Genomic DNA, 26,341 nt, shown 5'->3' on the forward strand with positions numbered 1-26,341 from the left:
TCTGAAAAGGCACAGTTCTGAGATGACGGATTGTTGGCCCTGCAAAATGTAGTACCAGGTTTGTCCATTAGACCCTCATGCTCATCCACTGTGATAAAGGAGTGCCAGCAGTCCCACAACTACCATTTATCTAGGCCAGTGTTCCCCAACTCCGGTCCTCCAGAGCCACCAACAGATCACATTCTCAGGAATTCCTTCGTACGGGTGAAGGAATTATCACCGGTGTAATACTAAGGATATGTTGCCACGGTCAGTAAATGCTGTGGGTTGGACTCTGTGTACATCTGCAGCGTCCAACCCGCAGCGTCCAGATGTTACAGCATAGTGGATGGGATTTCAAGAAATCCCATCTCCACTATGCCTGCACCGACAGCTCCCGCTTCCCTGTGGAGACGGACATGAGGCGCGTCTTTCCAGACAGCTGCATGTCCATTTGTCACCCGTACAATGTATTGGGAGCGGAGATTCCGCACAATTCAATGAACCCATGAGGAATCACCTGCGTTCAAAAGCCGGCAGCGCTTTGGACAGAGCGGACATGTGCTGCGTCCAAAGCGCTGCCGGTTACTGACTGTGGAAACATACCCTTAGGAATCCTGAATACGATCTTTTGGTGGCTCGAGGACTGGAGTTGGGGAACTCTGTGGCTAGGTGATAACCTGCGTAGCCTGGAATAACCATTGAAAGGCGGTAATATAGCCGAGGGTTAGCGTTCCTCACATGCCCATGTCTACAAAGATTTATAAATGATCCAAGACGACTCTGGAAGTTGTGCCCAATAGCAGCGGGTCCATGTGCCTTGAATTGAGAAAGCAGAGGACAGTACACCTTTCCTTACTACGTGTACATCTGCGCAATGTGAATGCGTCCAATGCTGATGGGCTAGGCATAGCTCGTTTTATTACCCATCAGAGAAATGGACAGTTCTGACATAAGCAGATGTGAAACGCTAAACCTCAGCTGCATAACGACATGTTGGTGGTTTATTCGCCCTAAACATACTGGTTGGTTCCCTCTTTCAATGATAAAACCACTAGTTATACTGAATATTTTCCTGAAAACCTTATCTCAATCTATTCAGCTCCCCCTGCTCTATAACCTGCTGCCCGCACATCAGACTGCAATTTCATGGTGACAGGTTCCCTTTAAAGAGAAGGTGTTATCAGAAAATGACCTATTGCATCAATCACGTTTGTGTGCCAAATGTATTCTTTTTTTTTTTTTACATTTCAGCAAAGTTTTTTTCCCCATATTACAATATGTATGAAAAATAAAAATGAGAAATGTTACCATTTTTTAGACTGGCCATTTGGCTTTTTTTACACTCCAACTTCCTGTTTTAGGAAATGCACATGTATATTAGCAGCAATAGACTATGACCTTATACTTTGCACTGACGCATTTATTGAGGGTGTTAAGGTCATTATGAAGGGGCGGGGATCAGGGTCAGTGGTGAATTTGCCTACTGTGATTGGTGGATTCTGTGTGTTCAGCTGTGCAATCCTGTCATGGTAATCCTGCCTGCGGTGATAAGGAAACTGCTGTAAACTCTTCCTGAAAGGACAGGAAGTAGGAGTCTAAATAGCCTGAGCGGTCAGTATCAAAATTGCAAGATTACAAATATTATTTTCTGATAACACAATCCCTTTAAGCATAGTCTGGATGACCTACTGAGACAATGTACTGTCAGTAAAGGGGCTAAACAATTACACCATTAAATGAAGAATAGAAAAAAACTACTGTGAGAGAAACATGAGTGCCAGCAAGTAAACCGACCGTCGGGGAGGGCCGGCCAGCAGACCAACCGTCGGGGAGGGCCGGCCAGCACACCAACCGTCGGGGAGGGCCGGCCAGCAGACCAACCGTCGGGGAGGGCCGGCCAGCAGACCAACCGTCGGGGAGGGCCGGCCAGCAGACCAACCGTCGGGGAGGGCCGGCCAGCAGACCAACCGTCGGGGAGGGCTGGCCAGCAGACCGACTGTCGGGGGAGGGCCGGCCAGCAGACCGACCGTCGGGGAGGGCTGATCAGTATACTGACCGTGTTGATTTACAAGGCTCAATAGAGCTAATATGAAGAGATCACTGGAAACTTTTCACAATTAACTTTTTATAAACAGGATGAAGGAGATAGAGATGAGGAAAAATATGTGGAAACATGAAATAGTTCCATGGAATAACCAGTGCGTCTCATGTCAGTGCTAAAGGATCTAAAACGGGTTGTGCCACAAACGAAAGTATATTTTAATCAACAGATCTTGGAATAAAAATGAACTTCACAATTTGATGTGTTTAAAAATATGTTCTCGTGCCGAGATAATCTTCTAAATGTGCCCCTGCTGTGTATTGTATTATGGCTGTGCCTGACCGTGCAGGAACATGGTCTGATCGTACCACAGCTCCTGGGAAGGAAGGATGCAAAAGAGTATACAGACATTACAGCACAGGATCACAGCTGATTCTTTCTTTAAGGTGAAATATTGTTTAACCCCTTCATGACCGGAGGTATTTTGGTTTTGCGTTTTTTGCTCCCCTTATTCCCAGACATAACTTTTTTTACTTTTCCGTCAATATGGCCATGTGAGAGCTTGTTTTTTGCGGGATGAGTTGTACTTTTGAACGACACCATTGGTTTTAACATATCGTGTCCTGGAAAACGGGAAAAAAATACAAAGTGCGGTGAAATTGCAAAAAAAGTGCAATCCCACAGTTGTTTTTTCTTTGGCTTTTTCGCTAGGTTCACTAAATGCTACACCTGACCTGCCATTAGGATTCTCCAGGTCATTACAAGTTCATAGACACAAAACATGTCTAGGTTCTTTTTTATCTAAGTGGTAACAAAATTCCAAACTTTGTTAAAAAAAAAATTGCGCCATTTTCCGATACCCGTTGCGTCTCCTTTTTTTGTGATTTTGGGCCAGATGAGGGCTTATTTTTTGTGTAGTCCATAAAAAAACAAGAAAAAAAGCTGAATGGCACTAAGAAACAGGTGAGTACTCACTGTTTGAGCAGTCCAGCAGAGTCCAGTAGGATGAGCTGAGTCGACAACCCCACCAAACGGTAATCCACTGGAGTAAGGCATGCTTGCTTGAAAAAACATGAGTGGAAATCCAGACAGGAAGAAAATAGCAGCACCACACATGTCTTCCAATAAAAACCCTTGTCCTTTATTTCAACAACGTGCTGTGGACATGGTTACAGAGGGCAGGATAGTTGCAAGACGAACTGGTTAGGTTAATGGACTACGGCCGTTTCGCGTGGTATATGCTTCAACATTTAGCGATCAGGTTAATCCTTTTTATTGATAGATTGGGTGATTCTGAACATGGCGATACCAAATAAGTGTATGTTTGATTTTTTTTAATTGTTTTATTTTGAACTAACTGAAGAGCCCGGTGTTGCCTGGGAATAACAACTAACTGTGGTTAGTTATAACAAATTAAAATGATTATATTGCACATAACAAATTTCACATCATATATTCAATACTACAGATTCACAGCCTCCACCTGCAGTGCCTCACTCTTCTCTATACACAGCCTCATACTGCAGGGCCACACTCCTCTCATTTTCCCCCACACTCCTCTCATTTTCCCCTCACACCTCATTTCCCCCCATTCCTCTCATTTTCTCCCACTCTTATAACAGAGATCAGCTGACGTCACACCTCGTTAACCCCCTGAGTGCTGACCTCAGGATTCCCCTCACACTGGTGGTTAGTAAACACGTCATTAACCCTTCAGCTGGTGCTGTGACAGTTGACCCCTCCCAGCTGCCCCAGGAATCCACTAACCTATCTTGCCATGTGATGCAGCAGCCCACAACAGACATGGCGGTGCGCGGTGAGACGGCCGCTTTGGTGATGACGTAAGTGACAGCGCAGGATGGTCACAAGCGCAGTTTCAAGGGAACCTGTCCGCTATTTTGGCCGCTATAAGATGAAGCAAGCAGGAGGGCGGCATCAAGATGGCAGGCGCCAGACTCGGACCTGTGAAACCCATCAGACCAGACTGCCCCCCGGATGAGTATAATAAGTCTTATTTCTCTTATCTTGCAGGTCTGATCAGGGGCTTATCAACAGCATTATAAAATGCTGTAGATAAGCCCTGAAAGGCGGTGGCCGCATCTTATAGTGGCCAAAACAGCTGACAGGTTCCCTTTAAACCTGACAGGTGGCTCTGGTCGCAGAGGTCCCGGCTGTGGAGGAGGTAAAGACCATGGGGGAGGATGAAGTGCTGGGACAGACCATTGTGTAGAGCAGGAGTGATTTCCAGTGTAGCCGCAGACCGGCCCAAGTGATGGCAGTTGTTTTGTCCCCCCACTATTCTGGTTGTCATGGTGACTGATCTGTAAACTGTGGGGGCCGCTGGTTACCATTCACTCCTGTATAGAGCGTTGATCTGTGGCGCTCGACATGCTGGGAGTTGTAGTTTCCGAGGGCCATTAATGTAAGCGGTGATCTGTGTGAATGTGGGCCGTGTGGACAGGGCTTTGCGTGTGGAGTGTATGGCTATGCAGAGTGGGTGGGGCTATGTGGAATGGGCGTGGCTAGATACATATACATACACAAACTCAGCTGTACACACACACATTACATACATACATATACAGAAACACACACACACACACACACACACACTCATTTGGACATCTTCTCATTTAAAGATTTTTCTGTATTTTCATGACTATGAAAAATGAAAATTCACACTGAAGGTATCAAAACTATGAATTAACACATGTGGAATTATATACTTAACAAAAAAAGTGTGAAACAACTGAAATTATGTTTTATATTCTTGGTTCTTCAATGTAGCCACCTTTTGCTTTGATGACTGCTTTGCCCACTCTTGGCATTCTCTTGATGAGCTTCAAGAGGTAGTCACCGGAAATGGTCTTCCAACAATCTTGAAGGAGTTCCCAGAGATGCTTAGCACTTGTTGGCCCTTTTGCCTTCACTCTGCGGTCCAGCTCACCCCAAATCATCTTGATTGGGTTCAGGTCTGGTGACTGGAGGCCAGGTCATCTGGCGTAGCACCCCATCACTCTCCTTCTTGGTCAAATAGCCCTTACACAGCCTGGAGGTGTGTTTGAAGTTATTTTCCTGTTGAAAAATAAATGATGGTCCAACTAAACACAAACCGGATGGAATAGCATGCCGCTGCAAGATGCTGTGGTAGCCATGCTGGTTCAGTATGCCTCCAATTTTGAATAAATCCCCAACAGTGTCACCAGCAAAGCACCCCCACACCATCACACCTCCTCCTCCATGCTTCACGGTGGGAACCAGGCATGCAGAGTCCATCCGTTCACTTTTTCTTCGTCACAAAAAGACACGGTGGTTGGAACCAAAGATCTCAAATTTAGACTCATCAGACCAAAGCACAGATTTCCACTGGTCTAATGTCCATTCCTTGTGTTCTTTAGCCCAAACAAGTCTCTTCTGCTTGTTGCCAGACCTTAGCAGTGGTTTCCTAGCAGCTATTTTACCATGAAGGCCTACTGCACAAAGTCTCCTCTTAACAGTTGTTGTAGAGATGTGTCTGCTGCTAGAACTCTGTGTGGCATTGGCCTGGTCTCTAATCTGAGCTGCTGTTAACTTGCGATTTCTGAGGCTGGTGACTCGGATAAACTTATCTTCAGAAGCAGAGGTGACTCTTGGTCTTTCTTTCCCGGGGTGGTTCTCATGTGAGCCAGTTTCTTTGTAGCGCTTGATGGTTTTTGCCACTGCACTTAGGGACACTTTCAAAGTTTTCCCAATTTTTCTGACTGACTGACCTTCATTTCTTAAAGTAATGATGGGCACTCATTTTTCTTTATTTAGAATTTGTATTATGGCAAGAAAAAAGCAGCTAACAGTCTATTCAATAGGACTATCAGCTGTGAATCCACCAGACTTCTGCACAACACAACTGATGGTCCCAACCCCATTTATAAGGCAAGAAATCCCACTTATTAAACCTGACAGGGCACACCTGTGAAGTGAAAAACCATTCCAGGTGACTACCTCTTGAAGCTCATCAAGAGAATGCCAAGAGTGTGCAAAGCAGACATCAAAGCAAAAGGTGGCTACTTTGAAGAACCTAGAAGATAAGACATAATTTCAGTTGTTTCACACATTTTGTTAAGTATATAATTCCACATGTGTTACTCCATAGTTTTGATGCCTTCAGTGTGAATGTACAATTTTCATAGTCATGAAAATACAGAAAAATCTTTAAATGAGAAGGCGTGTCCAAACTTTTGGTCTGCACTGTATATACTTTTATATTTTTAAAAAAAATTTTTTTTTCACTTTTGGCATGCTTCAATAGCCTTCATGGGAGACAGAAGCTGCCATAACCCGATCTGTTCTGCTACATGCAGGCGATGATCAGATCACCTGCAGGTAGCAGAATACCTCACTTGCTATGAGCGCTGACCACCGGGTGGGGCTCATAGCAATCCGGCAGTGACAACCATAGAGGTCTACAACAGACCTCTGGTTGTCATGCCAACCCATTGGTGACCCGTGATCATGTGACGGGGTCACCGATGGGCGGATTTCCGGTGCGATTGCCGGAAATTCATGCTAAATGCCGCTGTCAGCGCTTGACAGTGGCATTTAACAGATTAACAGCTGAAGGTGGATCGCGATTCCTCCCACAGTTGTTAGCAGCACATGTCAGCTGATTAGAACAGCAGTCAGGTGCCGGAAAACGTCCTGTCTGTATACTCTTTTGTGTCCAGCCATAGTATGGAGTGGAGATCTGTGCAGTCTGTGAGGAAGCTGCAGTAACTAGAGAAGGAGAATCTGTCATACTGATATAATAGTAAGTGTTATGATTAGGTAATTCAGAACCACAATGGACCTTGAAGTTCAGAGCACACAAAGTGACCTGACAATAACCAAAAGACATAGGACGAGCTCTGAGACGTGGGAACTCTGCTGACCGCAATCCCTAATCCTATCCAACCACACTAGAGGCAGCCGTGGATTGCGCCTAACGTTCCCTATGCAACTCGGCACAGCCTGAGAAACTAGCTAGGCCTAAGATAGAAAAACAAGCCTACCTTGCCTCAGAGAAATACCCCAAAGGAAAAGGCAGCCCCCCACATATAATGACTGTGAGTAGAGATGAAAATACAAACGCAGAGATGAAATAGATTTAGCAAAGTGAGGCCCAACTTACTGAACAGACCGAAGATAGGAAGGAGAACTTTGCGGTCAACACAAAACCCTACAAACAACCACGCAGAGGGGCAAAAAGACCCTCCGCACCGACTAACGGTACGGAGGTGCTCCCTCTGCGTCCCAGAGCTTCCAGCAAGCAAGAAAAACCAATTAAGCAAGCTGGACAGAAAAAATAGCGAAACAAAAATAACACAAGCAAAACTTAGCTTATGCAGAGCAGACGGCCACAGGAACGATCCAGGAGGAAGCAAGACCAATACTAGAACATTGACTGGAGGCCAGGAGCAAAGCACTAGGTGGAGTTAAATAGAGCAGCACCTAACGACTTCACCACCTCACCTGAGGAAGGCAACTCAGAAGCCGCAGTACCACTCGTGACCACAGGAGGGAGCTCTGCCACAGAATTCACAACAGTACCCCCCCCTTGAGGAGGGGTCACCGAACCCTCACCAGAGCCCCCAGGCCGACCAGGATGAGCCATATGAAAGGCACGAACAAGATCGGCAGCATGGACATCAGAGGCAAAGACCCAGGAATTATCTTCCTGAGCATAACCCTTCCACTTAACCAGATACTGGAGTTTCCGTCTCGAAACACGAGAATCCAAAATCTTCTCCACAATATACTCCAACTCCCCTTCCACCAAAACCGGGGCAGGAGGATCAACAGATGGAACCATAGGTGCCACGTATCTCCGCAACAATGACCTATGGAATACGTTATGGATGGAAAAAGAATCTGGAAGGGTCAAACGAAAAGACACAGGATTAAGAACCTCAGAAATCCTATACGGACCAATGAAACGAGGCTTAAACTTAGGAGAGGAAACCTTCATAGGAATATGACGAGATGACAACCAAACCAAATCCCCAACACGAAGTCGGGGACCCACACAGCGTCTGCGATTAGCGAAACGTTGAGCCTTCTCCTGGGACAAGGTCAAATTATCCACTACATGAGTCCAAATCTGCTGTAACCTGTCCACCACCGTATCCACACCAGGACAGTCCGAAGACTCAACCTGCCCTGAAGAGAAACGAGGATGGAACCCAGAGTTGCAGAAAAACGGCGAAACCAAGGTAGCCGAGCTTGCCCGATTATTAAGGGCGAACTCAGCCAAAGGCAAGAAGGACACCCAATCATCCTGATCAGCAGAAACAAAGCATCTCAGATATGTTTCCAAGGTCTGATTGGTTCGTTCGGTCTGGCCATTAGTCTGGGGATGGAAAGCCGAGGAAAAAGACAAATCAATGCCCATCCTAGCACAAAAAGCTCGCCAAAACCTCGAAACAAACTGGGAACCTCTGTCAGAAACGATGTTCTCTGGAATGCCATGTAAACGAACCACATGCTGGAAGAACAATGGCACCAAATCAGAGGAGGAAGGTAATTTAGACAAGGGTACCAAATGGATCATCTTAGAGAAGCGATCACAAACTACCCAAATGACCAACATTTTTTGAAAGACGGGGAGATCCGAAATAAAATCCATAGAGATATGTGTCCAAGGCCTCTTCGGGACCGGCAAGGGCAAAAGCAACCCACTGGCACGAGAACAGCAGGGCTTAGCCCGAGCACAAATCCCACAGGACTGCACAAAAGAACGCACATCCCGCGACAGAGACGGCCACCAAAACGATCTAGCCACTAAATCTCTGGTACCAAAGATTCCAGGATGACCAGCCAACACCGAACAATGAACCTCAGAGATAACTTTATTCGTCCACCTATCAGGGACAAACAGTTTCTCCGCTGGGCAACGATCAGGTTTATTAGCCTGACATTTTTGCAGCACCCGCCGCAAATCAGGGAGATGGCAGACAAAATTACTCCTTCCTTGAGGATACCCGCCGGCTCAGACAAACCCGGAGAGTCGGGCACAAAACTCCTAGACAGGGCATCCGCCTTCACATTTTTAGAGCCCGGAAGGTACGAAACCACAAAGTCAAAACGGGAGAAAAACAGCGACCAACGAGCCTGTCTAGGATTCAACCGTTTGGCAGACTCGAGATAAGTCAAGTTCTTGTGATCAGTCAAGACCACCACTCGATGTTTAGCTCCTTCAAGCCAATGACGCCACTCCTCGAATGCCCACTTCATGGCCAGCAACTCTCGATTGCCAACATCATAATTTCGCTCAGCAGGCGAAAACTTCCTGGAAAAGAAGGCGCATGGTTTCATCACCGAGCAATCAGAACTTCTCTGCGACAAAACAGCCCCCGCTCCAATTTCAGAAGCATCAACCTCGACCTGGAACGGAAGCGAAACATCTGGTTGACACAACACTGGGGCAGAAGAAAAACGACGCTTCAACTCTTGAAAAGCTTCCACAGCAGCAGAAGACCAATTGACCACATCAGCACCCTTCTTGGTCAAATCGGTCAATGGTTTAGCAATACTAGAAAAATTACAGATGAAGCGACGATAAAAATTAGCAAAGCCCAGGAACTTTTGCAGACTCTTCACAGATGTCGGCTGAGTCCAATCATAGATGGCCTGGACCTTAACAGGGTCCATCTCGATAGTAGAAGGGGAAAAAATGAACCCCAAAAATGAAACCTTCTGAACACCAAAGAGACACTTTGATCCCTTCACAAACAAAGAATTAGCACGCAGGACCTGGAACACCATTCTGACCTGCTTCACATGAGACTCCCAATCATCCGAGAAGACCAAAATATCATCCAAGTATACAATCAGGAATTTATCCAGGTACTCTCGGAAGATGTCATGCATAAAGGACTGAAACACCGATGGAGCATTGGCAAGTCCGAAAGGCATAACTAGGTACTCAAAATGGCCCTCGGGCGTATTAAATGCAGTTTTCCATTCATCGCCCCGCTTAATACGCACAAGATTATACACACCACGAAGATCTATCTTGGTGAACCAACTAGCCCCCTTGATCCGAGCAAACAAATCAGATAGCAGCGGCAAGGGGTACTGAAATTTGACCGTGATTTTATTTAGAAGGCGGTAATCTATATAAGGTCTCAGCGAACCATCCTTCTTGGCCACAAAAAAGAACCCCGCTCCCAATGGCGACGATGACGGGCGAATATGACCCTTCTCCAAGGACTCCTTCACGTAACTCCGCATAGCGGCGTGCTCAGGTACAGATAAATTAAACAGTCGACCTTTAGGAAACTTACTACCAGGAATCAAATCGATAGCACAATCACAATCCCTATGCGGAGGTAGGGCATTGGACTTGGGCTCATCAAATACATCCCGGTAATCAGACAAGAACTCTGGGACCTCAGAAGGGGTGGATGACGAAATAGACAGAAATGGGACATCACCATGTACCCCCTGACAACCCCAGCTGGACACAGACATTGATTTCCAATCTAATACTGGGTTATGGACTTGTAGCCATGGCAACCCCAACACGACCACATCATGCAGATTATGCAACACCAGAAAGCGAATATCCTCCTGATGTGCAGGAGCCATGCACATGGTCAGCTGGGTCCAGTACTGAGGCTTATTCTTGGCCAAAGGTGTAGCATCAATTCCTCTCAATGGAATAGGACACTGCAAGGGCTCCAAGAAAAACCCACAACGCCTAGCATACTCCTAAGTCCATCAAATTCAGGGCAGCGCCTGAATCCACAAATGCCATGACAGAATAAGATGACAAAGAGCAGATCAAAGTAACGGACAAAAGAAATTTTGACTGTACCGTACCAATGGTGGCAGACCTAGCGAACCGCTTAGTGCGCTTAGGACAATCGGAGATAGCATGAGTGGAATCACCACAGTAGAAACACAGCCCATTCTGACGTCTGTGTTCTTGCCGTTCAACTCTGGTCAAAGTCCTATCGCACTGCATAAGCTCAGGTTTATGCTCGGATAATACCGCCAAATGGTGCACAGATTTATGCTCACGCAAGCGTCGACCGATCTGAATGGCCAAAGACATAGACTCATTCAGACCAGCAGGCATGGGAAATCCCACCATGACATCCTTAAGGGCTTCAGAGAGACCCTTTCTGAAAATAGCTGCCAGCGCACATTCCATTGAGTGAGCACGGACCACTTTCTAAACTTCTGACAATAAATCTCTATCTCATCCTGACCCTGACACAGAGCCAGCAAATTTTTCTCTGCCTGATCCACCGAATTAGGTTTATCATACAGCAATCCGAGCGCCAGGAAAAACGCATCAATATTACATAATGCAGGATCTCCTGGCGCAAGGGAAAATGCCCAGTCTTGAGGGTCGCCACGTAATAAAGAAATAATGATCCTAACTTGTTGAACTGGGTCAACAGAGGAGCGAGGTTTCAAAGCCAGAAACAGTTTACAATTATTTTTGAAACTCAGAAATTTTGCTCTATCTCCAGAAAACAAATCAGGAATAGGAATTCTTGGTTCTAACATAGAATTCTAAACCACAAAGTCTTGAATATTTTGTACTCTTGCAGTGAGATGATCCACACATGAAAACAGACCTTTAATGTCCATCACTACACCTGTGTCCTGAACCACCCAAATGTCTAGGGGGAAAAAAAGGCAAAACACAGTGCAAAGAAGAAAAAAATGGTCTCAGAACTTCTTTTTTCCCTCTATTGAGAAGCATTAGTACTTTGGGCCTCCAGTACTGTTATGATTAGGTAATTCAGAACCACAATGGACCTTGAAGTTCAGAGCACACAAAGTGACCTGACAATAACCAAAAGACATAGGACGAGCTCTGAGACGTGGGAACTCTGCTGACCGCAATCCCTAATCCTATCCAACCACACTAGAGGCAGCCGTGGATTGCGCCTAACGCTCCCTATGCAACTCGGCACAGCCTGAGAAACTAGCTAGGCCTAAGATAGAAAAACAAGCCTACCTTGCCTCAGAGAAATACCCCAAAGGAAAAGGCAGCCCCCCACATATAATGACTGTGAGTAGAGATGAAAATACAAACGCAGAGATGAAATAGATTTAGCAAAGTGAGGCCCAACTTACTGAACAGACCGAAGATAGGAAGGAGAACTTTGCGGTCAACACAAAACCCTACAAACAACCACGCAGAGGGGCAAAAAGACCCTCCGCACCGACTAACGGTACGGAGGTGCTCCCTCTGCGTCCCAGAGCTTCCAGCAAGCAAGAAAAACCAATTAAGCAAGCTGGACAGAAAAAAATAGCGAAACAAAAATAACACAAGCAAAACTTAGCTTATGCAGAGCAGACGGCCACAGGAACGATCCAGGAGGAAGCAAGACCAATACTAGAACATTGACTGGAGGCCAGGAGCAAAGCACTAGGTGGAGTTAAATAGAGCAGCACCTAACGACTTCACCACCTTACCTGAGGAAGGAAACTCAGAAGCCGCAGTACCACTCGTGACCACAGGAGGGAGCTCTGCCACAGAATTCACAACAAGTAAGTGCCACGGAATCATGTCCCCAACACATGTGATAAAATGAAGATGATGTGGCTCAATCTGTTAACCCATTCTGCAACCAGCAATAGACAGTGTAATTAAGTGACTATAGGAGGCAAACGGGGCAACATTGTTAATGTAACCAAATTGGAAAAATGATTTTTTTTTTTAGCCCCAATTGAATGAATTTAAGCAAGAAAAAAAATGTTTCCAAAGGTGGATAACCGCTTTGAACTTTTATACATGCCCCAATAGCTAGGGTCCTAATAAATATGGACATATCAAAATCTATTTGAAAAAAAAAAAAAGAGCCTCCGGCTGTTGCCATTTGTCAATCCCAATCAATCATGGGAATTCCCAGAATGATTATAGTAGAGAAAGTGTCTTAGTCTGTAGACATTTATTATGTTTATTTGGCAGATGCAGGCCCCTCCCGATCATCTCCATTGGACTTGATACAGAGGTTTGGTGCTTTCCAGTCGCTCAGCCGTAGTCCACTTCTCTAGAACTTTCCCAGTGGATTAGTCTGCGTCTCCCCAACTCAAATATTTAGGTGTACAGATTTCCCCTGGCCTAGAACAATATCAGCAGGTGAACATACTGTAGATCCTCTAACGGAAGTCAATGAGGAGAAACTTAAAACAGGGGCTCCCCTCCACTTTCTATAATGGGAAGGATAAATATTTTTAAGATGATAGATCTACTCCCATATCTGTATCCGTTTCATGCTGGCCCTGTCTCCCTTCCACTTAGGTTCTTCAGAGACTAAGATTCTACCTACTTTCTATTAGCAGGGTCGGTCCCCGAGAGTCAAGTTGTCACCATTGCTGGGTTCACGGGATTCAGATGGATTAGTGGCTCCCAACATGAGGAACTCATTCTTAGCGGCACAACTGGTATATGCCAACTGGCTGCTGGATATTCATATACCGGCTACCCTACTGTGCTCCTATAAAACATGATCAAACTTTCCTTATAGGTATAAGACTCCTGGACAGTCCAAGCTGCTCATTTAAAACGGCTTCTCAAGCATTGAAACGCCCAATTTTTGTTCTCCCATTGGATAAGCCAGTGCCAGGAGTCCAACAGTGGTTTACTCTATTGGCTCCACTGAAAACACATGTAGACATTTCTGTGTATGGAGAAGCCTGAAGAGATAACGGTCAGAAGGGCGAGCCGCCATTGAGTGGGGGCGTCTACCGCTGAAAATTAGGGTGCCAACCTCCACTGTCAGGTAGGGCTTACTTGAGTATCTTCATAGGGCCCAATATGACATATTGTGGTTATTTACCTGACTCCCTGTGCCAATTTTGTAGTTTTAAGGTACTTGTCTTCAAAATTTGCAATGTTTTTAAAACTTTATATATTAAAAGTTATATTTTAGGTGTCCTTGTTCTTGTGTTGGTTTTTTGGTTGATAAATCAGGATCTCCAGAGATTTGTTTTTGGTTTAGAGAGATAGCGGTTACTCAACAGCTAACTAAGGAATAGAAGCACCTATACCAAGTATACTCCCTGCAGGGTCACCTCATCCATGTTTCAACTCCTGAGGAGCGGAATAGTTGGCTGGACGTTTGGGTGAACCGATTGTTGGCAAGTCACAGGGACTGTGGTGCTCCATTGTGCCTCCTTTCTTTCAAAACAGGTAGCGCAGATAACAGTGGGGTCAGCTCTCACTATACAACCCCCCAAATAGGGTATCAGAGAAATCTGGTCAACCCAGTATTACCAGCCTAAAAGGAAAATAGAAAAAAAAATGTCCCTGCTAAGTATATACACAAGGTGAAACAGGTTTAACTCTGTGTCTGCAAAATGGGAGTAGCTGATAGGAGAAGCTACCACTATATACCCAAGGTCATCATCTGTGCCAAATGAAATGGACTAGAAAACCCAATAACCCGAGGCAAACTCCCTTCACAAAGATCAATGATACCTATAGACTGTAAGCCCACAAGGGCAAGGCCTCTCCCCTCTGTACCAGTCTGTCACTGTTAGAAAAAAAAAGCTATGTAACCCCTTCCCATGTACAGCACCATGGAATCATTGGGCAGCATGGTGGCTCAGTGGTTAGCACTGGGGTCCTGGGTTCAAATCCCACTTAGGACAACATCTGCAATGAGTTTGTATGTTCTCCCTGTTTTTGCGTGGGTTTCTTCCATATTCTTCAGTTTCCTCCCACACAAAGCAAAAATCTAGATGGGGACTGCAAAGATAATGCTGGTAAAGCGCTGCACAATATGATGGCAGTATATAAGCAAAGCATAATAAATAAAATGGTGCGCCAAAAAGAAATAATAATAATAATAATAATACCTGGGAAATCCATGTGCTCCAACAATCAAGTTAACATACAGTTTCAAAGAGCCTAAAAAAACTTTTACAGGAGCCTACGAGAGTAAAGCTAGCCATACACGTTAGACAGTTGTCAGCTGAACAACAATTTGGCTCACAGCTATCTCTCCCGACCCCCCATATACAGGATTGCCCAGCTCAGCCAAGCATGTCCGAGTTCTCGGTGAGAGGGCCACTGTCAGACACCAATGGCTTCAGTTTATCTCCAGAGAGATCTATAGGATCAGCAGCTGAATTTCCGACAGCAGGACCTTGCCCCACCCTCCCTCCCCCCATATCATCATGTGTCAGTGCAAAGGGGCAGAATCTGAATGCCCCAATATGTACTATATGTCATGGGTGTGTCAGATGCTACAGACAGTCGCTCTGCATCTGGCGGCAAGAAATCTCTGCGTTTGGCATTGCAGACACCTTCTTAATCCTTCTAACTTTTGGCCCCAGTGACAACCTCCCTTTGGCTCTAATTGACACACCTGGACCAAGGTGTTTATAGACTCCCAGTCTGCTTCAGGTGATATTCACATTTTCCCCTTGTGAAGGCTTACTTCCTTCTCTGATGCTGTTGGAGGATGTTTGGTGTTACCTCACTGAGTCTCCTCAAGATAAAGTTGTTTCCCCCTTGTCTCTCTTATTACCTTTAGTGCTCAGTGGGGACTGACCAGTGCTCAACCCCCTTCCCTATTCAGGGCCTAGCTCTAGGGATATACAGGGCTTAGGTTCCTGCTTGGCGATTGGTGTGGAACTAATATAGGGATGATAGGGGAGGCAGGGTGCTATTAGATCTGCCTAAGGGTATCCACTCCCCCTTTCCCTAGCGGTTGGGCTTCCTTCTCCCCTTCCCCTTTTTTTGCACTTAGTCTTCCCACACTGTGCATGACACTTTTTTCGACTGTGTATGGGGGCCTTTGAGGAGTTGTATCTTTACTTAACAGTAATTCTTCCCCATTGGAGACTGCTGCATGAATAAATTTGAAGAAACAATTAAGGTGTTGGGAATTTTTTAACAACTTAAAACGGGGTAAAGGGAATCTATTGGAGAATCAAGAACCTTTTCCCCTTGCCTGCAGTATGTCGACATGAGCCTCTGTATTAGTGGAAAAACAGGATTTTTGGTTGCTTACCGTAAAATCTGTTTCTTGGAGCCTCCATTGGGGTACACAGGAACCATGGGTGTATGCTGCTGCCACTAGGAGGCTGACACTATGCGCAAAAAAAGTTATCTCCTCCTCTGCACTGTACACCCCACCGACTGGCATTATGCACACAGTTAGTGAGAAAGCAGTAGGAGAAAAATAATAAGGTTGAAACATATCCACAAACATGAGAACTGTAAACGTGAGAACAGTCATAGAACACAGAACAGGAAGGTCTTAACCTGTGGCCGAGAAGATAACGTCTTATGAAAAAGGATAGAGAGCGCAGAAACCTGGCCCTTTAGGGAACTAAGAGCAAGGCCCGAATCCAGTCCACCTGAAGGAAGGCCAAAACGGAGGGCAGGGAAAAGGACATAGGGGAAACGCGGTTGGACTCGTACCAACGGACGTAAGCCTTTCAGGTACGATAGTAGATCCTGGAAGACAAAAGCTTCCTAGCCTGGATCATGGTGTGAATCACCCGGTCCGAAAGGCCGGACTCTCTTAGAACTGCAGTCTCAACAGCCACGCCGTTAAACTGAGCGACCAAGAATTTTGGAGAAGATCGGACCCTACGACAGCAGATCGGGCCTGTCTGGAAGGCGCCAAGGGGCGTCCGCGAGAAGATTGACGATCTCCGCAAACCAAGCTCTCCTGGGCCAATCCGGGGCGATCAGAATGACCGGCACCCCCTCTGCCTTGATCTTCTTCAACAGCTTGGGAAGCAAGGGAAGGGGTGGGAACAGATACGGGAGCTCGAACTGCGACCAAGGAATGGCCAGAGCGTAGACGCCCACTGCGAGAGGGTCGCGAGATCTGGAGACGAACCGAGGAACCTTCCTGTTCATTCGGGACGTAGTGAGGTTCACAACCGGAGTCCCCCATCGAAGACAAATCTGATGGAAGACCTCCTGATGCAAGGACCATTCCCCTGCCGCAAGACCCTCCCGGCTGAGGAAGTCAGCGGCCCAACTGTCCACACCGGGGATATGCACCGCGGATATCACCGTAACCGTTGCCTCTGCCCAGAGGAGGATCTTGGATACCTCGGCCAAGGAGCTCCGAGTCCCCCCCTGATGGTTGACATATGCCACAGCCGTGTCGTTGTCTGTCTGGATTCGGATTGGTAGGCCCCTGAGAATCCTTTCCCAGTGGCGGAGGGACATAAAGATGGCCCGAGTCTCGAGGACATTGATCGGCAGAGATGACTCCTGCGCCGACCAACGACCCTGAACAGTCAGGTGGCGAAACACCACGCCCCAGCCGAGCAGGCTGGCGTCCGTCACCACCTGCCAGTGAACTGGAAGGAAGGACCTGCCCTGGGAGATGAGAGGTGACGTCAGCCACCAGTTGAGGGACCGTTTGACCAGGGGAGAGAGTCGGATCGGACGATCCAGGGACAAGACAGACCTGTCCCACTGTGACAGGATGGCCTGCTGAAGAGGTCGTGAGTGAAATTGGGCAAAGGGAATTGCTTCCAATGTTGCTACCATCCTCAACGGAACCTTCATGGCCGATCGGAAGGAGGGAAGCCGAGGACCCTGAAGCAAGCGTACGTCCCGACGAAGCATGAATCTCTTGTCCTTGGAAAGGAAGACTTTGGTCTGACGAGTGTCGAAAAGCATGCCTAGAAAAACGAGGCGCTGGGAAGGAACAAGACAGGATTTCATTTTGTTGACAAGCCACCCGAAGCAGACTAGGGTGTCGAGGACGATGGACAGGCTCTCATGAGCCTGAGAAAAAGAACGGAGCCTTGATGAGGATGTCGTTGAGGTATGGAAAAAGTACTAGTCCCCTGACCCTCAAGATGGCTACCAGCGCCGCCATGGTCTTCGTGAAAACCCTGGGAGCGGTTGCGAGACCGAACGGCAGAGCGACGAACTGAAAATGGTCCTGGAGCACCGCAAAGCACAGGAATTGGTGATGTCCCGGGAATATCAGGACATGGAGGTAGGCGTCCTGAATATATATGGAACAGAGAAATTCTCGAGCCTCCATGGAAGCAATTACTGAACGAAAGGGATTCCATCCTGAAGTGTCTCAGACTAACTCTCCAGTTCAGCAATTTGAGATCCAGAATGGGACGAACATTGCCTTCTTTTTTCGGTACCACAAAAAGATTGGAATAGAAACCTGTGAACCGTTCTTCTTCTGGGACGGGAACGATTACTCCGGCTTTGAGGAGAGAAGCGATGGCTGCGAAGAAACCCGGAACTAGAGCGGGGTCTCTTGGAGGTCGGGATTCGAAGAAACAATCCCGGGGTCGTGAAACGAACTCTATTTTGTATCCCGAGGATACAACTTCCCTGACCCATGCGTCCTCTACTGAGGAGATCCAGACGTCCCTGAAGAGGAGACGGCAGACCAGCCTGGGAAGTGGGCTGGGGTCTTGCCGTGAGTCATGAAGAGGTGGATCCTCCAGTCCTAGACCTGGAGGATCTACCCTGGGAGTAGCGAGAGCACCAGGAAGGAGTGCGTCTAAAGGAAACAGTCTTCTTCTCTTGACGTGCCTATGGCCTCTGTTGCTGCTGGGAAAAGAAGTTTGACGCTGCGAAGCGACGAAAAGACCGAAATTGCCGTCTAGAAGGAGGGCGACGAGGTTTAGACTTGTGCCCCCGGTGGCGTCCTTAATGATTTGGTCCAGCTTAGAACCAAAGAGACGCGAACCCTGAAAAGGCAGGCTGGTAAGGGACTTTTTAGAAGACAAATCCGCCTGCCAGGCCTTGAACCAAACGGTCCGACGGATGGCAACAGCATTGCTGGACACCTGAGCCGCAAAAGACGCGGCATCCAGGGAAGCGGAGACCAAGTATTCACCCGCATGAGAAATCTGGTTGGCATGCTCCGCCAGCTGTCCAGGTGGGGCCCCGTCCAGAATGCCCCGACGGAGTTGTTTGACCTATTTGGATATGGATTTTGAAACCCAAGTGGAAGCAATGGCCGGGCAAAAAGAGACGCAGCTGTTTCGAAGGCTGACTTCGCAAAGGATTCTATGACTCTATAGTTAGAATCTTTCAGAGATGCTCTGCCAGATAGCGGAAGGACCGTGTTGGTGGACAGCCTGGAAACTGGAGGATCAACCGAGGGAGGATCAGTCCAATTAGCGGTGAGCTCCGGAGAAAAAGGATATAAAAACGCCAAGGCACTTTCCTCTCTGAAAGCGTCTGGTCGGATTCTCTTTTTCTCTCGTCAGGACCTCCTCAAATTCAGGGTGAGAAGCGAAGACCTTGGAAGGTGGCTTCGACCGTCTAAACGAAAACGCCTGATCCGCGCATTCCGTAGAGGAATCTTTGATGCCACAGGTCTGGTTGATTGCTCAAATGAGGCTCTGAACCATATCCCTCATGTTAGCAATTTGGTCAGAATGCAGCTCCAAAACGTCCTTCTGAAGGTGCGTCCGAGAATGCCTCGCCTGACTCGGGGGGGAGAGGCCGGGAAGAAACTGACCGCTGAGATGGACCGTGAGGCGAGATGGAACGGGAAGAGGACTCGGAACGGCACTCCCGTCTGGACCCTTTACGGCCTATCTTGGCAGGCTCAGACGGGGCTTCCTGTGACCCGCTGGCTACCGCGCAGGTCTGCAAGGGCAACTTATCAAGCATGGACGCCGGGGTCTGGGATACCCTGGTGAGATCCACCACAGATTGAGACAGAGAGGAAGCCCACCCTGGGATAGGGGCCTCACTCTCACTCGGGGCAGATGGGGGCTCCTGAGCTGTGGGTACGGTGGGATTGATGCCGTCCTGACAGGCGGGAGAGGACTGACCTGAGGGGAACCTGCCCTTACAAGGAGAGCACAAAAGGTGTCTGACTAAAGCAGAGGAAGGGTATTAGTCTGCAGTGCAGAGCTACTCACGGCAGATGTCCTGTGGATAGCTTCGGCTGTAGAGGATGGAGGAGGTCGTCAGGGAAAGCAGGTCCTGTAGGAGGAATCATCACTGGGTCCACACACCGGGAATGGTGACTGTAGATGAAGCAGTGGAAAGATCCACACTCTGAAGTCCGCAGCACGAGCTAAGAGGCGCCGAAAGCAGCCGGCGCTGAAGCTGCACGAATGAGGGTACAAAGATGGCGCCGGCCGCAGTCTGTGCTGAGGCCGAGAGGAGTGGGCGGGGCTAAGCGCCGGAAACGGGGGGAAGACGGGCGGGAGAAAAGCCCGCCGGAAAGAGGACGGGGGGCAGAGCCGAAACGCTGCACTAGGCCCCGACAGAAGCCGGGGACTAAATTATCCCCCGGTGGCCGGCGGGAAGGGAAGCCGTGGAGGCCCTGCAAGGCTAGCCCACTCGAAGGAGAGAGCGGGGGGCAGAGGCACTGCGCCTGGCTGGATTAGAGCCCGGTGACCGCCGTGGGGGGAGAGACGGCGCAGAGACCTTACAATGCCTCGGCGCTACCGCCGCAATGAACCCCCTCCCTGGTGGACCCATACTGAGAAAGGGGGAACTTTCCGCACAAGGGAAGCTGAAGAAAGATCCATGGTGAGGTAAGAGCCCTGGACACAGTGCCTTCCCAATACAAAAACCCCCGAGTCCCACTCTTAGAAGGATTTAGGCTACTAGCTGACAGGGGAGAAAATACTCACCTTTCTTCCTCTGTATACTTACCCCCTTGAATGATCTGGGATGGGATGGAGAAAATACTCACCTTAAACATCCCACGCCGTTACTAACCTGAAGAGGAATGAGACGTCCAGGGAGCTGTGATGGACGTCCTCGTCTCCGCAACTGACAGGCTCTGGTGGGCGAGTGCGTGGGAGACGGAGCTAGGACCAGACTTCTGAGCACGCTTGTGTGCTAGGATCATGGACCTGCTGAGGGATCTTTGAGGATAGGGGGTGGCAGTACACGCCGTACTCATAGTCCGCATTGTGGGACTACAGTTGTGACTGTTCACCCTGTATCCCTCTGGAAAATCTGAAAGGAAAACGACGCACATTGAGGTAGATAAAGGTCTAATGAAAGACCTGTGTCCACCTTCTACTGGCACTAAAGGTACCTTCACACATAACGATATCGTTGCAACGTCACGCTTTTTTGTGACGTAGCAACGATCACGCTAACGATCTCCTTATGTGTGACAGCGACGAACGATCAGGCCCCTGCTGGGAGATCGTTGGTCGTGGGGAATGATCAGGACCTTTTTTTGGTCGCTGATCACCCGCTGTCATCACTGGATCGGCGTGTGTGACGCCGATCCAGCGATGTGTTCACTTGTAACCAGGGTAAACATCGGGTTATTAAGCGCAGGGCCGTGCTTAGTAACCCGATATTTACCCTGGTTACCATTGTAAAAGTTAAAAAAAAACAAAAAAACAGTACATACTTACATTCCGATGTCTGTCACGTCCCCCGCCGTCAGCTTCCCGCACTGACTGTGTCAGCGCCGGCCGTAAAGCAGAGCACAGCAGTAATGTCACCGCTGTGCTCTGCTTTACGGACGGCGCTTACAGTCAGTGCAGGGAAGCTGATGGCGGGGGACGTGAAAGACGTCGGAAATGTAAGTATGTACTGTTTTTTTTTTTTTTTTACTTTTACAATGGTAACCAGAGTAAATATCGGGTTACTAAGCGCGGCCCTGCGCTTAGTAACCCGATGTTTACCCTGGTTACCCGGGGACTTCGGCATCGTTGAAGACAGTTTCAACGATGCCGAAGTCGTTCCCCTGATCGTTGGTCGCTGCAGCTCTCCAGCAACCACACAACGACTTACCAACGATCACGGCCAGGTCGTATAGCTGGTCGTGATCGTTGGTAAGTCGTTTAGTGTAACGGTACGTTAAGCTAAAACTGAAGTGCATAAAGCCAGTTGGTGGGGTGTACACTGCAAAGGAGGAGCTAACTTTTTTTGTGCATTGTGTTAGCCTCCTAGTGGCAGCAGCATACACCCATGGTTCCTGTGTCCCCCAATGAGAGGCGATAGAGAAATAAAAGTGTTACCTTACAGTACAACGTTTGCCATCCTAAAGTGACCGATCAATTGCAATGTTTCCTCTTTAACAGGTTATTCTCTAAATCTTCTGCAAAACTCTCATTAACTGGACCTATAAAAGCTGCATGTAGTCTATGGGTGTCTCACCGCAGCAGATACTTCATGAAGCGTGGCCACTTGTCCATGTTGGAGCTGAAGATTCATGTATAATCGATTAAGTAACTTGAGGAGTGTCAAACGTGTTATTCTAGGGGAAAAGTATGGAGATGTGTTACAATGGACAACAATTTCTATAGCAATTGTTCTTTTAACAGTAATGCTGAGCAAATATTTCCATCAAACTACGTAAACTGAAAGGCCAAAGTGTTAATGCAATAAAGCCATAATGCAGTTGACAGACCATTTATATGATATGATCAGCAACAGAGAGAAAAACATCCATACTGTCAGCGATCAGGTGCTGGGAGGGAGTACAACGAACACGACCAATGACCATTATGTCACAAGTTACTTTTACAAGGCAACCTACTCCACATCTGCCGGCCACAGGGGGCTTAGATATGGGGGGCCCAGATTTGGTCTGTAAGTTCTGCCTTGAAAAAGCCGTTTCAATTAAATACAAAGCTATTAAAAACACTATAAAGATGGTGCTGAGGTCAGGTGTGTGCAGATCAATTATTTTCTTCGGCACCAGATTTGACAAATCATTTTGTATCAACCCCATTTTAAACATGAAGATATGGTGACTCTGAAATAAGAAACATGTATAAAATTATTAGCAAGGCCTGCCAGCCCATAAAATAACATTCTGGAGGCTCAGAATTTTTACAAATCATGTGGCTTCCTGACCTGGAGGAACATTAGGGAGCTGCATTTTTGCTCTCTAAAATCATTAGAAGATACAATGAGGATAAAGAAGGTAGCATCCCGTATAAATGACACCTGATCCACGGGTTATAGTTTGGGTTTTGGGGGCCAGAGAGTGAAATGTACTTGTAGAGGTTAGGACACTAATGAAACACAACTGCTTGTCTGCCGATAAGGATGAAATATATCAGTAAACATTATTGATTTCTCCATTACCTTATGAGACTGGATGAAAGAGACTTTTGAATATGCCCCAAAATCTGTAGCACCTCCTTGTGACCTTCACTACTTGGAGCACTGGCTGAATCTGTAGATTTATTATTACTTGCTTCTTCTTTCTGTAGGACAGATTGGATCCTATAATGAGAGAGACATATGGAGAATTGCACATGTACCAGTTAGCTTATTGGGGTAAGATTCGCACAAACATAAGGCTCTGGCGTCACGTTAAGCCCTATTTTTGGAGCTTCTAGCATACAGTACAGACCAAACGTTTGGACACACCTTCTCATTTAAAGATTTTTCTGTATTTTCACAACTATGAAAATTGAACATTCACACTGAAGGCATCAAAACTATGAATTAACACATGTGGAATTATATACTTAAAAAAAAAGTGTGAAACAAAGTGTGAAAGACTGTTATGTCTTATATTCTAGGTTCTTCAAAGTAGCCACCTTTTGCTTTGATGACTGCTTTGCACACTCTTGGCATTCTCTTGATGAGCTTCAAGAGGTAGTCACCGGAAATGGTTTTAACTTCACAGGTGTGCCCTGTCAGATTTAATAAGTGGGATTTCTTGCCTTATAAATGGGGTTGGGACCATCAGTTGTGTTGTGCAGAAGTCTGGCGTATACACGGCTGATAGTTCTACTGAATAGACTGTTAGAATTTGTATTATGGCAAGAAAAAAAGCAGCTAAGTAAAGAAAAACGAGTGGCCATCATTACTTAAAAACGATCTGAAGGAACAGGGCGACCAGCTCCGAAGACTTGTCTGAATTGACCTGGACAACGCGGATGTCCAGGATCACTGGGGCCTTCCTGTTTCCTAAACAACCTCGGAACTAGTGGGAAAGGCGTGAAGGAGCTGGTATGATAGAAGAACCAGAGCATGCACAACGATGGCTATTGGGTCTCGAAGCCAAATCATGAACTGGAGTACATTGGTGTTCAGGCTGGATGCCATCTGATCTACATCTGGAGTGCTCCAGTGAAGGTAGACCTGTTGGGAGACTTCAGGATGAATTTCCCACTCACTTGAGGCGAGATCCTAGCGGCTGAGGAGAAGCTGCCGCCCAGAGCTGTATTCCTGGAATGAGTACTACCGAGATCACTGGATGATAGATCTCGGCCCATCAGAGCGGGTGAGGTACATAGGTCAAGGTGTCTGACCACGTGTACCTGGTAGATGTATTGCACAGCCGTGATAATATCCAACTGAATTTGGATGGGGAGACCTACCAGAGAGCATTGGGCCTGCTGCAGGCGCAGAGGTACCGTTGGGATCCCCAGAAAGAACTGATCGGGAGACTGGATTCCCGAAATAACCAGAGGTCTTGAGCTAGGACGCTCCGTAGTTACTAGCAACCATTTTACCAGAAGAAGGGATCTTCCCCGGATGAGAAAGACGCTCAAAGATTATCCTTTTGCAACCTGTTTGACCTGTAGAAAAAAACAAGCGGAGCGAAGGGAACTGCCTCCATTGCTATTATTCTACTGAAGGATACTCATAGCAACTCGGATGGAATGAGGGCAGGTACCGATTGGGGCTGAAAATTCAGCCCTGTCTTGAGAACCCACGTCTTAACGACGCAGCAGAAGAGATAGCCCACGACCAGACAGGCCGTTCTGGCATTTGCCAGAATTGCCTGATGGCCATTCCGGCCCAGATAGAGGGGATGAGTGACCAAGTGCGGGGGCTCCCTGTTGAAGGATCACGGCCTTGTTTCAAGGGAGGACTCCAACCCTCTGGAGGTGTCCAGGATCGTCCTTAAAAAAGGATATCTGCTGGGCTGGAAACGAGGAAGACCTGTCTGAGTCTATCCGCTAGCCCAGGTGAGGAAGGGTATCGTAAGGTACATATGTACAGGGTGGAGCGCGGTAATTTGCTTTTTTGCACTGCATGCTGTGGCGGCACTGTCGGTCGAAGAGAGGGGAGAGTGGGTGTGGCTTACAGTGGCTGATGGGAGATTTGTATTCCTCTGCCTTTCAGTTGCCATCATGCAGTGGACACGTGAGGAGAGGTCATTTTGTGTTGAAGCGTATTTTTCAAATGCCCACTCGATCATTGCAGTGCAGCGTGCTTTTCGTTTACAATTCGCTGTTCCTCCACGCGGACGTGTTCCTGGACGGCAATCAATTGTTGAGAGTTAGAGCAGCAGTACTGCAATCTCCGAAACGCTCTGCTCGGAAGCAATCATTTGCTCTTGGCATTTCAAGACGTTCTCTCCACCGGATTCTTCATGATGAACTGAATTTTCACCCGTATAAAATGTGCGTGGTCCAACATTTGTCAGCATGGGACTATTTGACACGGCGGACCTCTTGTGAAGACATGTTAGCAACGATACCCCGTGACGCAATTGTTTTTTTCTGATGAGGCACATTTTCACCTCAGTGGGTGTGTAAACAAACAAAATATGCGTTACTGGAGTGAAATAAACCCCAGAGAAGTTCACGAGAGACCTCTGCATTTGGACCGCGTCACTGTGTGGTGCGCCATATCACGAGTAGGCATCATTGGTCCTTACTTTTTTCAGGATAATGGTCGTGCCATAACTGTGAACTCCGAACGGTACTTGTCTATGATACAGGATTATTTTCAGCCGGCTCTTGAGGCAATGGAACTAGAGGATACATGGTTCCAACAGGATGGTGCCACTGCACACACAGCGAGGGTTACCATGAATTGTTTGAGGCAAATGTTTCCTGGACGGCTTATCTCTTTGAGGGGAGATGTGAACTGGCCAGCATGCTCACCAGATTTAGCCCCATGCGATTTTTTCCTTTGGGGTTACCTGAAGTCTAAGGTGTATATCAACCGTCCCAACACCTTGGAAGACCTAAGGAACAATATTGAAGCTGAAATTGGCAGAATACCAGTGGACATGCTTGTTCGAGTTCATGAAAACTTCAGAAAACGTATGCAGCAGTGTGTGGATAGCGAAGGTCGACATTTGCCAGATACACTATTTAAAACCATGTAATTTAAAAATTCCATTACTGTTCAGTATAATTAAAATATAAAATAAATTTTTCTAATGATCGTAATTTTTTTATTTCATTCCCAAATCAGCAAATTACCGCGCTCCACCCTGTACATAGACAGGTTCAGCGTAATCCTGGAAGGACGGTTGGAAGTCGACCAGATAGGAGAGAACGGCCACGCACCCAGAGGGGCATGACAGCCGTCATGAAAATGGCGAACACTTTGGGAGCAGCAGCAAAGCCGAAGGGCAAGGTCGTGACTTGTGAAGGTAAGCATCCCGAATGTCGATGGATGCCAGGAAAAAACTA

General features: G+C 47.3%; 1 protein-coding gene across 2 annotated transcripts in view; it reads right to left on the reverse strand.

Moving 5' to 3' along the window:
• The window catches only part of GPAT2 (glycerol-3-phosphate acyltransferase 2, mitochondrial), a 217,069-nt gene that overhangs the window by 101,541 nt on the left and 89,187 nt on the right, over positions 1 to 26,341 (reverse strand). For both annotated transcript variants that reach the window (XM_069766604.1, XM_069766603.1), the window contains exons 6-7: positions 23,040 to 23,180; positions 22,104 to 22,203 (exon numbers count right to left, since the gene is read on the reverse strand). In XM_069766604.1, the coding sequence (XP_069622705.1) occupies positions 22,104 to 22,203; positions 23,040 to 23,180 (241 nt within the window). The remainder of the gene's footprint in view (positions 1 to 22,103; positions 22,204 to 23,039; positions 23,181 to 26,341) is intronic.

Source organism: Ranitomeya imitator, chromosome 4, assembly GCF_032444005.1.
Source record: "Ranitomeya imitator isolate aRanImi1 chromosome 4, aRanImi1.pri, whole genome shotgun sequence".
Classification (NCBI taxonomy): Eukaryota; Metazoa; Chordata; class Amphibia; order Anura; family Dendrobatidae; genus Ranitomeya; species Ranitomeya imitator.